The sequence below is a fragment of the Paramisgurnus dabryanus genome, chromosome 6, assembly GCF_030506205.2.
Source record: "Paramisgurnus dabryanus chromosome 6, PD_genome_1.1, whole genome shotgun sequence".
In the NCBI taxonomy this organism is placed as follows: Eukaryota; Metazoa; Chordata; class Actinopteri; order Cypriniformes; family Cobitidae; genus Paramisgurnus; species Paramisgurnus dabryanus.
Genome location: NC_133342.1, coordinates 36,289,959 through 36,304,038, shown reverse-complemented (window position 1 = coordinate 36,304,038; position 14,080 = coordinate 36,289,959). Strand labels below are relative to the sequence as shown.

The 14,080-nt window shown below is 37.2% G+C and overlaps 1 protein-coding gene across 3 annotated transcripts in view; it reads left to right on the top strand.

The window, feature by feature from the left end:
- Positions 1–13,499, top strand: part of LOC135767374 (complement factor H-like) — a 45,329-nt gene extending 31,830 nt beyond the window's left edge. For all 3 annotated transcript variants that reach the window (XM_065277059.2, XM_065277056.2, XM_065277057.2), the window contains 7 exons: positions 862–1,044; positions 9,178–9,357; positions 9,445–9,624; positions 9,862–10,038; positions 10,114–10,302; positions 10,463–10,522; positions 13,338–13,499. In XM_065277059.2, coding sequence (XP_065133131.1) covers positions 862–1,044; positions 9,178–9,357; positions 9,445–9,624; positions 9,862–10,038; positions 10,114–10,302; positions 10,463–10,485 — 932 coding nt within the window. In that variant the 3' untranslated portion in view covers positions 10,486–10,522; positions 13,338–13,499. The remainder of the gene's footprint in view (positions 1–861; positions 1,045–9,177; positions 9,358–9,444; positions 9,625–9,861; positions 10,039–10,113; positions 10,303–10,462; positions 10,523–13,337) is intronic.
- The last annotated feature ends 581 nt before the right edge of the window (positions 13,500–14,080 follow it).

Sequence of the window (14,080 nt, the reverse complement as noted above, 5' to 3'; positions counted from 1 at the left end):
CATAATACACTTTTAACTATGTCTTAATTAAGTTAAATAATTTTTTAACATATTTTAATAAAAATCTTGCTATTATTTTGTAAAAAAAAAGTGTAAAATGTTTGGACATATCTGCTTATACACTTTTTTGACCAGCAGGGGTCGCCAGCGTGTGTGGGTTTCGAACTGCTTCGAAAAGCTGAATCAATTTTCGAACCAATTGGTTCAATTGATTCGAAGCTTCGAAAAGCTTCGTTTCTCCCATCACTAACATTAACTATCAATATTCATTTACACAATTGTTTGTTCTTTGCTATAACAATGTGTTTTAAACACAGTTAGAAAAAACTAACAAGCTAACAGTCAAAAGTCCAACTAAAACAACCACTGATCACAATAATGGTGACTTTAAATGAAACAGCCAACATCTAATCCTAGGATAAGAAAATAACTCTACAAGTAAGATCTAAAATGCAATTTTAGGTTTCAAACAGAGATGGTGATAGAGAGGAGAAAGTCACAGATTGCAGATTTTAACTCTCTTCGGTGTTACTTTTTTTAACACTCTAGAGATGGACCTATATAAACACTGAGCAGTGTTAATTTAACTCCCGGGATTTTGCAGTGCTGGGAGTCAAACGCATGAATGTAAATATAACTCAGACGTTTACACTGCCAGGATTTTTTTTTTGTTCAAAGTCTTTTGAAACTGGTTGTGCAGTTATGATAATCCTACTTCTGTCATTCAGTGTTGACATATATAGTAACGTATAATGGAAGAAAATAAATGTCACATGTGTATAACACATCATGCTAATAGCATGTTATTTAAAACATTAAAACCCCAACTCACATAAAAATGCAAAGTTGTTTTTCTTTCAGTGGAGGAGCAGAGTTGTGTCAGCCCCCCTAAAGTAGATAATGCACTCATCATCTCTAAACCTCAGACAGTGTATTCATCTGGATCCTATGTCAATTACATATGTCTAACACATTTCACTATGAGCGGGAATAGTAAAGTTGAATGCCACAATGCAAAGTGGGAGAAAGCACCAACGTGTGAAGGTGAGTTTTCATTGATGCTGGATTTTAAAGAACTCTTCAGGTAAAAATTTAAGACATTTTAGTTGCTGGAAATCAGATGGGAATATTTTATATGGAGATAAGCCACAATCCAATTTAAAGAGTTTGGTTCCAAACAGAGGTGTCAAATCCATGTGCCAGGAGTAAAAGTCCTCCCCAGTATTTTGTTCCAATCACCTGGATTTGCTAATTTGTACAGTTTTTCAGCAGGAGGTGACCTCCTGGCTCGTTGGTGTTTTAAGCCCTCAACCAAGCCTTCAAGGCAGCGCTGTCTGGAAGGCACTCCCCATGCCCCGAGCGTTTCAGCCAATCACAGCAATGGTGCTAGATATTGAGCCTTCCACCAGCTTCTGGCAGTTTGAGCTCACCGTTGGTCAGGTGAGTAGTGCAGATATGGTAAGATAGGAATGTGACTTTTTTTACATGCCAGTTTCACGTATTGGTTGCACAATTGATTTTCCTAATTTCTTACCATTGTTGCTTGTGATTGGGGTTAGAACAACATTCTGTTACATAAAATGACATCATCACCTTAATCCGCAGGAACGGTTTAAAATTCAACCAAAGCCGTTTAAATTCTGACAAATAAACCAATGCTTAAAATGACATCCGCATTTATGCCAAACGCAACTTTATCCTTGCTTGAAAACAGTTTAAAAATCAGACGAAAACCCCAAATCTAAGCATCTAAAAACAATTGAGCAACCAATACGTGAAACTGGCACGTAAAAAAGTTGTGCCAAAGACACATGAAAACGCGGTAACACGTCCCTTAAATGCTCGAAACATTTCGAGCTGAATTCAAATACAGTCACATTCCTATCTTAGCATATCTGCCCTACTCACCTGACCAACGGTGAGCTCAAACTGCCAGAAGCTGGAGATGGTCCTCACTGCGGAACACAACATCCAGGGGGCGGGGTTGGATCTAGATCCAACTCCTCCCACTTTATATACTTTGTTCTGCCAAATGAACCAGTATATTTGCGTTGTTGCAGCCCGCAATTAGTTGCAACCTGTGGTCGCCAACGTTTGCTCTTATCAATTTAAGTGTACGTTTGATTAATAATATAGTTGAGAAAGATTCATAATTTTGAAAGTATCACAGTTAGGTGTAAGGAGAGGTACGGACACGTTCCCAACAGTTTGATATCACTGAAGAGATTTATTTGTACATTATCCCACTTATAACACAGCTATTCCTACGAGTAAATATAAAAACAAATTTATTTGATATCTTTTATTAGCAAATTAAAAAAGTAAACCATCTACGAGGGAAACCTGTTTCCTAATGGCTCTAAGCAAAGACACGTTAAAACAAGTTCATACAAGATAAACATTCAATTTATTAATTTCTAAATAACATGCCATAGCCTATATATTTTAATAATTATGCATATTTATACTGTATCCATTAATAGGTCTTAAACTGCATGTGGGAAGATTACTCATAGTAGGCTTACCCGAAATGTTTTACTCCAAAACATTATAGCAAAAAACTTACATTTCACCGGGTACTACTTTTATTGTAGTCATAAGTAAAGTTAGTTTTTATGTCAAAATAATAACTTAATTTAGTTACGACTTAATGCGGAAATGGTAACCCAGCAAAACGTGAATGACGTATCTTGTGGTAAAACTGCCGACCAATGGGATCTCTGGATCGGGATCCAGCTCCGCCCTTGGATCTAAATCCAACCCCGCCCCCTGGATGTCGCGTTCTGCAGTGAGGCGCTACTGGGAAGCGTGATTTTTTTTCCCAAACCAGTTCAGATAGGAGTTTTACTTAAACATGAGCTCAGGGGCAGAAAGAAATTTGATTGGTTCACAAAAATGACCAATGAAAGTCCTCAACCGGAGCCTTCAAGGCAGCTTCTGCAGTGAAGCAGTTCGAGCTCACCGTTGGTCAGGTGAGTAGCGCAGATGGTTAGATAGGAATGTGACTGTTTTGAATTCAGCTCGAAATGTTTCGAGCGTTTAAGTTACGTGTTACCACGTTTTCACGTGTCCGTGGCACGACTTTCTTTTTCGTGCCAGTTTCACGTAATGTTTACTCAATTGTTTTTCCTATTTTCTTACCATTGTCGTTTGGGATTGGGGTTAGAACAACTTTCTGTTACGTAAAATGACATCCTAACCCAAACCCAACTCTAACCCCAACATCAAGTGAAAGCAGTTTAAATTTCTGACAAATAAATGTATAAACCACTGCCATTCTAACCCAAACCCAACTTCATCCTCGCGCGAAAACAGTTTAAAAATGAAAAAAACCCACAAATCTAACCCCAATCCCAAACGACAATGGTTTGAAAAAAGGAAAAAAAAATGAGTAACCATTACGTGAAACTGGCACGAAAAAGAAAGTCGAACATTTCGAGCTGAATTCCAAACCAGTCACATTCCTATCTAACCATCTGCGCTACTCACCTGACCAACGGTGAGCTCGAACTGCTTCACTGCAGAAGCTGCCTTGAAGGCTCCGGTTGAGGACTTTCATTGGTCATTTTTGTGAACCAATCAAATTTCTTTCTGCCCCTGAGCTCATGTTTAAGTAAAACTCCTATCTGAACTGGTTTGGGAAAAAAAATCAGGCTACTGAGAAGCTGTGGCGGAAGGCTCGATATCTAGCACCAGTGCTGTGATTGGCTGAAACGCTCGGGGCATGGGGAGTGCCTTCCAGACAGCGCTGCCTTGAAGGCTTGGTTGAGGTCTTAAAACACCAACGAACCAGGAGGTCACCTCCTGCTGAAAAACTGTACAAATTAGCAAATCCAGGTGATTGGAACAAAATACTGGGAAGGACTTTTACTCCTGGCACATGGATTTGACACCTCTGGTTCCAAAACGCAATAAATCCATTTTGACTAATTTCGGAAAAAAACGTGCAACTCTGGGGGTTGTGCTGCATGAGGGCTTCCTAGGGGCTAAGTGAGGGCTGCCATCAGGGCCTGTTCTGGCCCAGTTATGGGCTATTGTCTGTAATCCAGAACTGGGCCACTGTAGCATACACTTCGTTGTATGTGGGCCAAGGAAAACTGGTTGTACACAGCAAAATCCCCGGTGTTAAATTAACACCGGCTCAGTGTTTATATGGGTACCACCAGCAGGGTGTTAAAAGTAACACTGAAGCAGTGTTAGAGTTAATTAGATACTTTAGCAATCATTTGAGCGTTTATTTGATTATTGAAGACACCTGGTGATAATAAGCCGAACTACAACTACAACTTCCAGCCACTGCCTTAAGCCCGGAATACACTGCATGATTTTTGCCCTCCTATAAGATCATTACCTTATCACACTGTGCGACATGGCTCGTTTAAACTCGGGTACGAGAGGCATGTAGACTGTACGATGATGACACGGAAGCTTCGGCGGCAGCGTCACACGTTGCGCAACGTCACCAGCATGCGCTCGTGGTAAACAAAAACAGGCGTGCAGGTCGTAGCAGCAAACACACTGTGCGTTGATCATGCTGAATTTCTGACACTGTCAGAAAACTATTGTAGGCTATCTTTGGACGCAAGACCGGGAGAGAGGCCGTCTTTGAACCTCTCTCATTGTACGACATAGGACCACCGATGAAGAGCCACGATCACAGAAATCGCGACGATTGTTTCATGATGGCAATCTTTCGTCTGGGACAGCCAATAATCGTGCAGTGTATCCCGGGCTTTAGATAAAATCAACTGAAAAGACATCCTCTTATTACAAAACAGACTGACTTTTGTCTACATTGAAATTGTTTCGTCACCATTATGGTGAGCGGTGGTTCCTTTAGTTGGGTGGTTTGACTCTTGTTTTCCTTTTGAGGTCTTTGCAACAGTGTTTATTGAACAAGTTATTTGTTGCAGAGGTTGTTAGAACAAAATTTTATAATTTTTTTTTTTATAACAGAGCTTGTAGATTTTATTAAATTGTTTACGCAGTCAAAAAATTCTGTACTCATAGGAAATACAATTTTGATCAAATGAATATTATTCTTTATTGGTTTTAACTTGCAGAGCTTTCCTCAGATCAAGCTTTTCAAATTTTATTTTTAAATACTTGCTGGAAGGTTCATTTTTTGCCTCACGTGCAGATATCATGAATCACCACATTAATCGCAACAAGGGTGACATAATTTATGTTGCAATGCATGATGGGAGTCATGAGTTTTATACTATGGTGGATCCCAGCATGCTTTGTAACATTATGTTTGTCACCATGGTTGCGATTAATGGGGTGATTCATGATATCTGCACGTGAGGCAAAAAAAGTATTTCCAGCAGGTATTTAACAATAACATTTGAAAAGCTTGATCTGAGGAAAGCTATGTTACTGAAATCCAACAAGGGAATAATATACATATGATCAACATCTAATTTTCTATGAGTACTGAATTTTGATTCTCTGTTTAAAATGTATATAAACTTTGCTTCAACAGCCTTTGAAACAAATAATGTGTTTAATAAACACTGTTGCAAAGCCCTCAAAGGCAGAAACAAGAGTCAAACCACCCAACTAAAGGAACCACTGATCACCATAATGGTGACTAAACAATTTCAAATAGACAAAAGTCAGTCTGGTTTGTAATAAGAGAGATGTCTTTTCAGTTGATTTTATCTTAGGCAGTGGCTGGAAGTTGTAGTTGTAGTTTGGCTCATTATCACCAGGTGTCTTCAATAATCAAATAATCACTCAACTGATTACTTAAAGGCGCAAAAGAGGATGTTTTTTGCCGACCGAGAATCCAAAAATGGTTACTGAGTTTTTTAAATGAGCGCATGCGTAAGAACAGACTCCCGCCTTCACAGCTCATTTCTAGGGAACGCCTTCCTAAACTCGTGCACGAACGAGTGTTTGTTTGCCACAGGCATATGCAGTGTCGCGTCAGTGAATTCATTGGCCCTCATTTATCATTCTTGCGTAGAAACGGGCGTATATGTTGGCGTAAGATTATGCTTACACTCCTCTCACCGCCTGATTTATGAAACTGTGCGTACCGTTGATATTCAGGTGTACGCAATATCTGCCCTTCATAAATGCCGCGGCCGAAAACGAGCGTCATTAGAATAACACGCCCATATAAATTCAAGTCTCCACCTCCCCCACGCCCTCATTTTACGCCATTGACACACGAAAGACGGCAAAGAAGAGAATCCGGGGAAGTGAAAAGAAACAAAATTGTTTTATTTGGGAGTTTAAAGAGTGGGATTAAAGACACATTAATAATTGGATGACAATTTGTAATATTCTTATTATTATTTATTTTTATTATTAATGACGCTTATTGATATTTAGAAGAATAATTATTTATTATTATTATTATTATTTACTGTTGCCTACATCTAAATTATATGTCTGCTTAATGGTTCGGTTAAGTTTTTTTTAAATAATATTTTAAAATGATGTAGTAACTTTTGTAGTGTGTTTTTCTGTATTTACATACAGTTGTTTGTTAGCTAAGATCCAGTTTGATACGCAGCTCCGGATATAATTCAAATTAACAATTTGTTGCCACGACATCCACATGTTTTACTAGGCTAATTCATAATTTGAAGTAATAATACTTGTAATAGTAATTAAAAAATATTATAATAATTAATTCCAAGGAACAAACTGTTGAATATTGGGAACGAATTTTATATTTATGGCCATACTTTAGACTAAATAAGAAAAGGAAGTGTCCATAATGTAGCATAAAAGATAATTCGTGGCCATGATTTTGTCCGCATGTTATCATATGATCGGATTTATGGCTCCATTCAACACAAGCATTTTACCTTTCCTATTAATGTGTAGCTATTTATTTATCATCGAATGGTATGTAACTAGCTTACCTTTTGATGCATTATTATCATGTTTTCGTAGCAGATCCTGTGCTTTCTTGCAATGTGCCGCTTCAGATTCCAGGATTGCTAAACTTTTACAGTCTCTCCGCAGTCCCTTTCAATGTTTTCTTCCTGTCCAATCTTAACTTTGAATTTTACTTTACATTTAAGGCTTGAATTCCATAACTTATTGCTAGACGTTTCTACAGATTCTCGAACAAATTATCAAAGGGCGTTCTGGATTAAACGAGCGGTCCTGAGCGAACGGAATTTTCGGAAAAAGGCGCTCTGATGGTATTACCGCACCGCTCAACGCTCCGATCCGCTCACGTGCTCTGCCCTGAAACGGCTCGCAACTTAAGGAATACATATGCATACAAATTAAATGCTTTGGTAAAGTCACACAACATTGAAGTTCATGTTGCATAAAAATAAACACTGAAGTTTATAATTACTATGTTTTAGTTTTTTTTTTTTTTACAGTGGGTCATAATATATAATATATTTTAGTTTGTCAGTGCGTTGTGGTGTTAGGAAGTGTTTGCGCATTTCTGCACTAACTCAAAATGTGCGTACACCACCTCCTGAGCTGGCGTAGGATTTGAGCGTGCCGTACGCCAACGTCCATATTGATAAATCTCAAAGTCACCGTGGTTTTGGGTGTACGCCAGGTGTACGCTGGAAATTTGGTCTACGTACTTTTGATAAATGAGGGCCATTGTGTGAAATGATATGATAATAAACACATAAGACGTTAAAACGTTAGATCAGTCGACGCTAACTTACTCCCATTTCAACTAGCATGTAGCAGATTGGTCACTGCCTTACAACTACAGTACAATAACAACGTCAATATACCTGAATAACAGTACAACAATAATTACATCCACAAAGAAGTTACCTGTTGAGAAGATTTTTTGTCTGTCTTGACACCTCTCTGTTCATTCATTGCTCTCCAGCGTTTAAATGTTTCTCCATTAACGACTCTGGTTACATCAAGTTACGTTCTTCTGACAATTTTCTCCTATTCCCAGCGGCTTTAAAAAAAGTCTCTTTTGCGTACTACTTCAGGTTTTTTCTCTTCCATGGTGCAAATTCGAGGAGGAAAGCAGGATCGACAATGAAAACAAACCGAAACTTAAGACGGAGTTTCATGCACTATGCGCATGCGTCGCCTGTGTAAAGTTACTGGAGCGCGCACGTATCTCACAAGGATCGTAGTGGCAGTGATGGACAAGCCAGAGGGCCAATGATGATTGCGATGACCGCAAGAGCAATTGGCTGATGTTTTTAAGGCCTTATCTTGTGCACAGATGACGTATATTAATATTATTACTTTCAGTGCAGCTAATAAATATCATTTCGTAAAGACAGTTTAAGTAATATTGCAAAAATGTATAAAACAAACATCCTCTTTTGCACCTTTAAGTATCTTATTAACTTTAACACTGCTTTGGTGTTACTTTTAACACCCTGCTGGTGGTACCCATATAAACACAGAGCCGGTGTTAATTTAACAACGGGGATTTTGCTGTGTATGGGCCGGAGCTGGCCGGAACAAAATTGCTATCTGGGAATTGGGACATCGTCGTTTAAAATTTTTCATAGCGATCAGCTGTGTGTTTTGGTCCTGCTCGATTTTCATTGGCTTCGCGTAAAATAATGGAAAGTTTTTCATAAGATCCCCTGGGGTCAATGTCAATGGAACAAGCAACCAGCATTTTCTGTCTCCCGAATGCCTCTCTCGTAAATTATTAGATGTTGATGGCTTACGTTTCTTTCCCATCACAGAAAACCACCACAGGTTTATCAATGCCATTAAAGTATTATTTTGTTTTTGTTTGTTTGTTGATCACAAAGTACAAGATGAGGAAAATAGGATTCTGTGTGGATTCAATGCGTCGCCATTGTTTGTTTACAATGCGTGGAATGGTGCGCTGTGATTTGTTGAGCGGATTTATTGCATTCTGCAGAAAAGGAGGAGTGGCGTTTATTGCGTTTTGGGAAAACAAATGAGAAAAGATGACAGAATAACATGGCGGGTATTGTATTTTGCGTAAAATTAAGAATTTACTTTTAAATACTGACCTGATATAGTACTGATTTTGGCAGTAACTCATTTATTTTTAATTGCCGTTAATCGCGTTTTTGGAACCAAACTCTTAGAAAAAAATATAGCTTTTTACAAAACAAATGTAGCCACTGCTTAATTATTTAATTTAATAAACACGATGTTTGTGTTGTTTTATTGTAGTTATTATAGATTCACCTAATCCTCTTAAATTTTTTTCTCCATTTTTTTTAGCTTTCTGTTCAAAGCCTCTTCATATAGTGAACAATGCTATACTGATTGATCAAATCCAAGGTGAGAGGAAATATTCTCATGGAGACACAGCACACTATGAGTGTGTTGAGGATTATGAATCTAATGGACAGACCATTGCTAAGTGTGATGCACAAACCTGGATTTACCCAGAATGCATTAGTGAGTCGATTCACAAAATATAACCTTGATATCTTCACAGACAGGTTCACATATTTATGTTGAACAATTTCTACATTTTTATTACAGAAAAAGCTCAGTGTACCAAACCAACAAAAAACTTGCAGTTTGTGACCCTGTTAGATGAGAAAAATACATTCAACAACTTTGATGTTTTTACATATAAGTGTAATAAACCATACGATAAAATACCAAACGGAACTTTGATTTGTAAAGCTGGAAAATGGGACGGCACGTTTGACTGCACAAGTGAGTCCACACAAAATGTTCAAAAATAATGTTTACATATGATATACACTGTATATATAATACTCAATGACTCTGGTATCTTATTTAACATTGATATCAAGTACAATATTAAGATTCAGCAAACAAATCAGCATAATGGTAAAATTAAAAAAGATTTTATTTATAAAGTGTAAAATACTTGGACATACATGTTTAAAATAGACATAAATGTGTTTGATGGTGTTATATGGTGTTTAGGCAGCATTTGCCCTCCACCACCTATGATTGAAGATGGAGACTTTAACATTAAGCAAAAGATAAGTGAAGTTATCACATCAGTATCGTACTCTTGCCAGTCTTATTTTGTTATGAACAAGCAAAAGCGATATTACAGGTGTCTGGATGGGATATGGGAAACCCCTCCAAAATGTCTGAGTAAGTCATCTGTTTACAGATTATTTTAAATCTCATTATAAAGTTTTACAATGTGTGTCTTTGTTTCTCTCATAGAGCCTTGCAAAATTACACCTGACATTTATAAGGAGTACAATATAAAACCCATCCATGATGACTACATAAGGCACAGTGCTGAAGACGTTATACTTGATTGTAATGATGGATGGAATGTTGGAGGTTCTTTTAGACAATCATTTTCGAAAGCTTGGTGTACTGATGGGGAGCTTAGCATTGAAGAGAAATGTGAGTACAGTATAATGTCCTCACATGAGTTCAAACCAGTTAATAGTTTATCCATCTGATCAAATTGAAATCTTTTACTGTTTTGAACATTGGAGAATTTTGTTTTTAATGCAATAAGTTTGATATTACCACAATAAATAGTTTCCATTCTTTTATTTAGGTCATAAAAAAAATTGGTCATAAAAAATTGGATGAAATAAACCAAAGAGGAAACACTGAGGTAATGCATCCTTGAAAGTTTACAATGGATTTTAGATAATGTTTTATTATTTAATGTAATGGAAGTGACACTGATCAGATTTTATTAAATGTAAGAAGTACAACTAAAAGCTGAATATACACTGCAAAATCCCAGGAGTTAAATTAAAGGGGTCATATGATGAAAATGTTAGCATTGCCACTTTGTAGGTTTGAGCAAAAATGTGTCGTTTTGGGTGTGTTTTTTAAAATGCAAATGAGCGGATGAAGTGCAAACACTGATCACAATGATGGTGGTTTGTTGTAATTGAAACTCTATTGTGCTGTCAAGTCCTTCCTTTCTCTTTCTTTCTCTCTGCACTAAACGGCAGTGCAGTGGTTGGAGAGTTCAGATTAAGGAGGCGGTATTATTCTAATAAGATATCCTTATGACATCATAATGAAAGCCAAATTTCAATGACCTATTTTTGCTCACACCTACAAAGTGGCAATGCTAACATTTTCATCATATGACCCCTTTAACACTGCTCAGTGTTTATATAGGTCCATCTCTAGAGTGTTAAAAAACGTAACACCGAAGAGAGTTAAAATCTGCAATCTGTGACTTTCTCCTCTCTATCACCATCTCTGTTTGAAACCTAAAATTGCATTTTAGATCTTACTTGTAGAGTTATTTTCTTATCCTAGGATTAGATGTTGGCTGTTTCATTTAAAGTCACCATTATTGTGATCAGTGGTTGTTTTAGTTGGACTCTTGACTGTTAGCTTGTTAGTTTTTTCTAACTGTGTTTAAAAAAAAAATACTACAGTTTAAGGTCCAGAACTCTCATAGCAGTTTGTTATTCTGAAGGATTTTGATAGTGTGCACATAAAGCATTAACCCCTGCACAATGTAGATGCACAGACATCAAGAATCAGAGTATGAATCTCAACAATGGTGACAAAGAAAATGGTAAAAAAGTTCATTATTTATTCATGCCCCAGTGCATTCTGGGAGTCCTGGATGAGATTTGTAATTTGTTGATACCCAGCATGCATTGCAGCATGAAGCTTTTCATTTTATTGTCACCATCATTGTGATTCATACTCTGACTCTTGATGTTTAAGTGTCTAAAGTATATAGCAGTTAATCTGTAAGTGTCAGTGTTTAAAAATGATTCAGAATGAAAAACTGTTATGAGGGAGCTGGATATCATACTACAGATTCATATTATTAAAGTCGCAATGAAATTGAAATGAAAAACTATATATATTTTTTTAATATTGTGGCATTATTAACAAATGACTTATCTGTGAGCTTCATTATTTAAAAAAAAATTCGTGTGTTCTCATAATCTTTAATCAAAAATGCAAATCTCCTCCCCTCCTCAAAACGATATCTCTTCACTTCCGGTCAAAAGTATGGCAGGTGGGCGGGGTCCGGTAGAGGATCGCAGCGATTAGTAATTAGCAACACGACCCAACTTTAAACGATCCAATCAGATCTCGATGGACAAATTCAAATCCAGCCCTGCCTTATTTCATCACAAAAGCCGTTCCATTCGGATATACGTCACCACGGGGAAAATAAGGCAACCGCTACTTCCGTTTCATGGCGACTTTAACATAAATAATTACTTCTAGTAAGCAATAATTTTTAAATGAAGTGTTATTTGTAAGTATATCTTAACAACCATAGAAATGCACTAGTGTCTCCTCTTCAACCACAACAAACATGCGTTGAACACATGTAATTATAATAGCCAAAAAAGCTGTAAAGCTAAGACCAAGACTCAAGAGTCCAATTAAAACAACCACTGATCACAATAATGGTGACTTTAAATGAAACAGCCAACATCTAATCCTAAAATAAGAAAATAACTCTACAAGTAAGATCTAAAATGCAATTTTAGGTTTCAAACAGAGATGGTGATAGAGAGGAGAAAGTCACAGATTGCAGATTTTAACTCTCTCCGGTGTTACTTTTTTAACACTCTAGAGATGGACCTATATAAACACTGAGCAGTGTTAATTTAACTCCCGGGATTTTGCAGTGTAATTATATATTCAATTTAATGACGTTTTTATGTACTTAAAGCTGCGATCCATAACTTTTATAACTTTGGTTTGAGATGTTTGATATGATTTAGCAGGAAATAATGAAAATATTATGTAAATAGTCATAAAAATGTTAACTGTAAATATTGTTTTAGGGTATGAGAACAGTAGGTTAAAAAAAGGGTTTTTTTGTTTGTTGCTTATGTAAAAATATTGAATATTACTAATATTACTTATACTAACTCAAATATTTTTTGAATGATTGCACCTGAACGAAAATGCATTAGGTTGTGCCCCTCTCTTCCCTATTTATGTAAGTTGAAGAAACTCCAATTTTATGTTTAAAACATGAGAGATGGCAATAAAGAGGCAAGTGTGTCAGACTAGTTCCAATGAAATCAAAACTGACAATTTTTAGGTATTATTGTTTAGTCTTTTTTTAATAAATATGTGCCCTCATAAACTTTAATCAAAATCGGAAAATGTAATTCTGCCCCCTTGTGGCGATCATTCTCTGAAGACGTCAGCTAGGCAGCTTGTCCCTCCAACTGTCAGTCTGCTGCCAGCTTTAAATAAAACGCCTACTTTTCTATATCCAATCAAAGCACGGTGAAAGACACAAACCACGCCCACTATTTTCCTCTCATGAAATTCTGTTTCACTCGGAAATACGTCACAACACGGAAGTAGGGTCGATCACGACTTCAAGTTCACAGGAACTTGAAACATTTTCCTATGTGTCAGTATTTATCTCTATTAAGCTGTTATATTTATGATGTATAATTATCTCCTGTGTTCAGACCTAAAGATCTATGATGTATTAAGAGAAAATGAAGATGGAGAGACACACGAACATTCATGACCAACGTTGCTTCAGTCTACAAGCTTATGAAACAGTGAAATGATGTTTCTGAAATTCATGCTATGTTCTAGCTTCAGAATAAAGTTTTACATTCAAACAACGAGTTTGCTTTTTATCATTCATAATAGAATGATTACTATACTCCTTACTATAATAGAAGCCGTCCTGAGTGAATATCTTCAGTAAAAATGACTAAACGAGTGTACAGCCTATCTAAGCCGTGAGCACAGCAGCCAATTAACGCTCTCTCAACATTGTGTCAGTAGCTGCACTATGGGAGATTGTATAGAACTGCGCTGTGCGTGCGGCAAGATAGGCCCAGCATAGCGAAGCTAACAACATGCAACAATCTCAATGACCAGCCGAATAACGGCCTACTGTACTAAGCACCAGCCAAAAACCCATGACAGGGCTAGTCAGCCTACTAGCGTAACTACCACACTACGCGGGTAACAAGTAAACGATGAATCAAGCAACATACCTAGCGAGCGGACGGCGTCCAGCGCACAGGTTGTGGAAGAGTCTAGATCACTGGACGAGCAGCAGTGAACAGGCGGACGAGGTCCAGCATTAAAGTTTGTAGGAAATAATCCACATAATAACTAACTCAAATACTCAGCGGGCGAGCAGCGTCTGGCGCTAAGGTATTGTCTAGATGGAGAAAATACTTTTTCAGGAAGT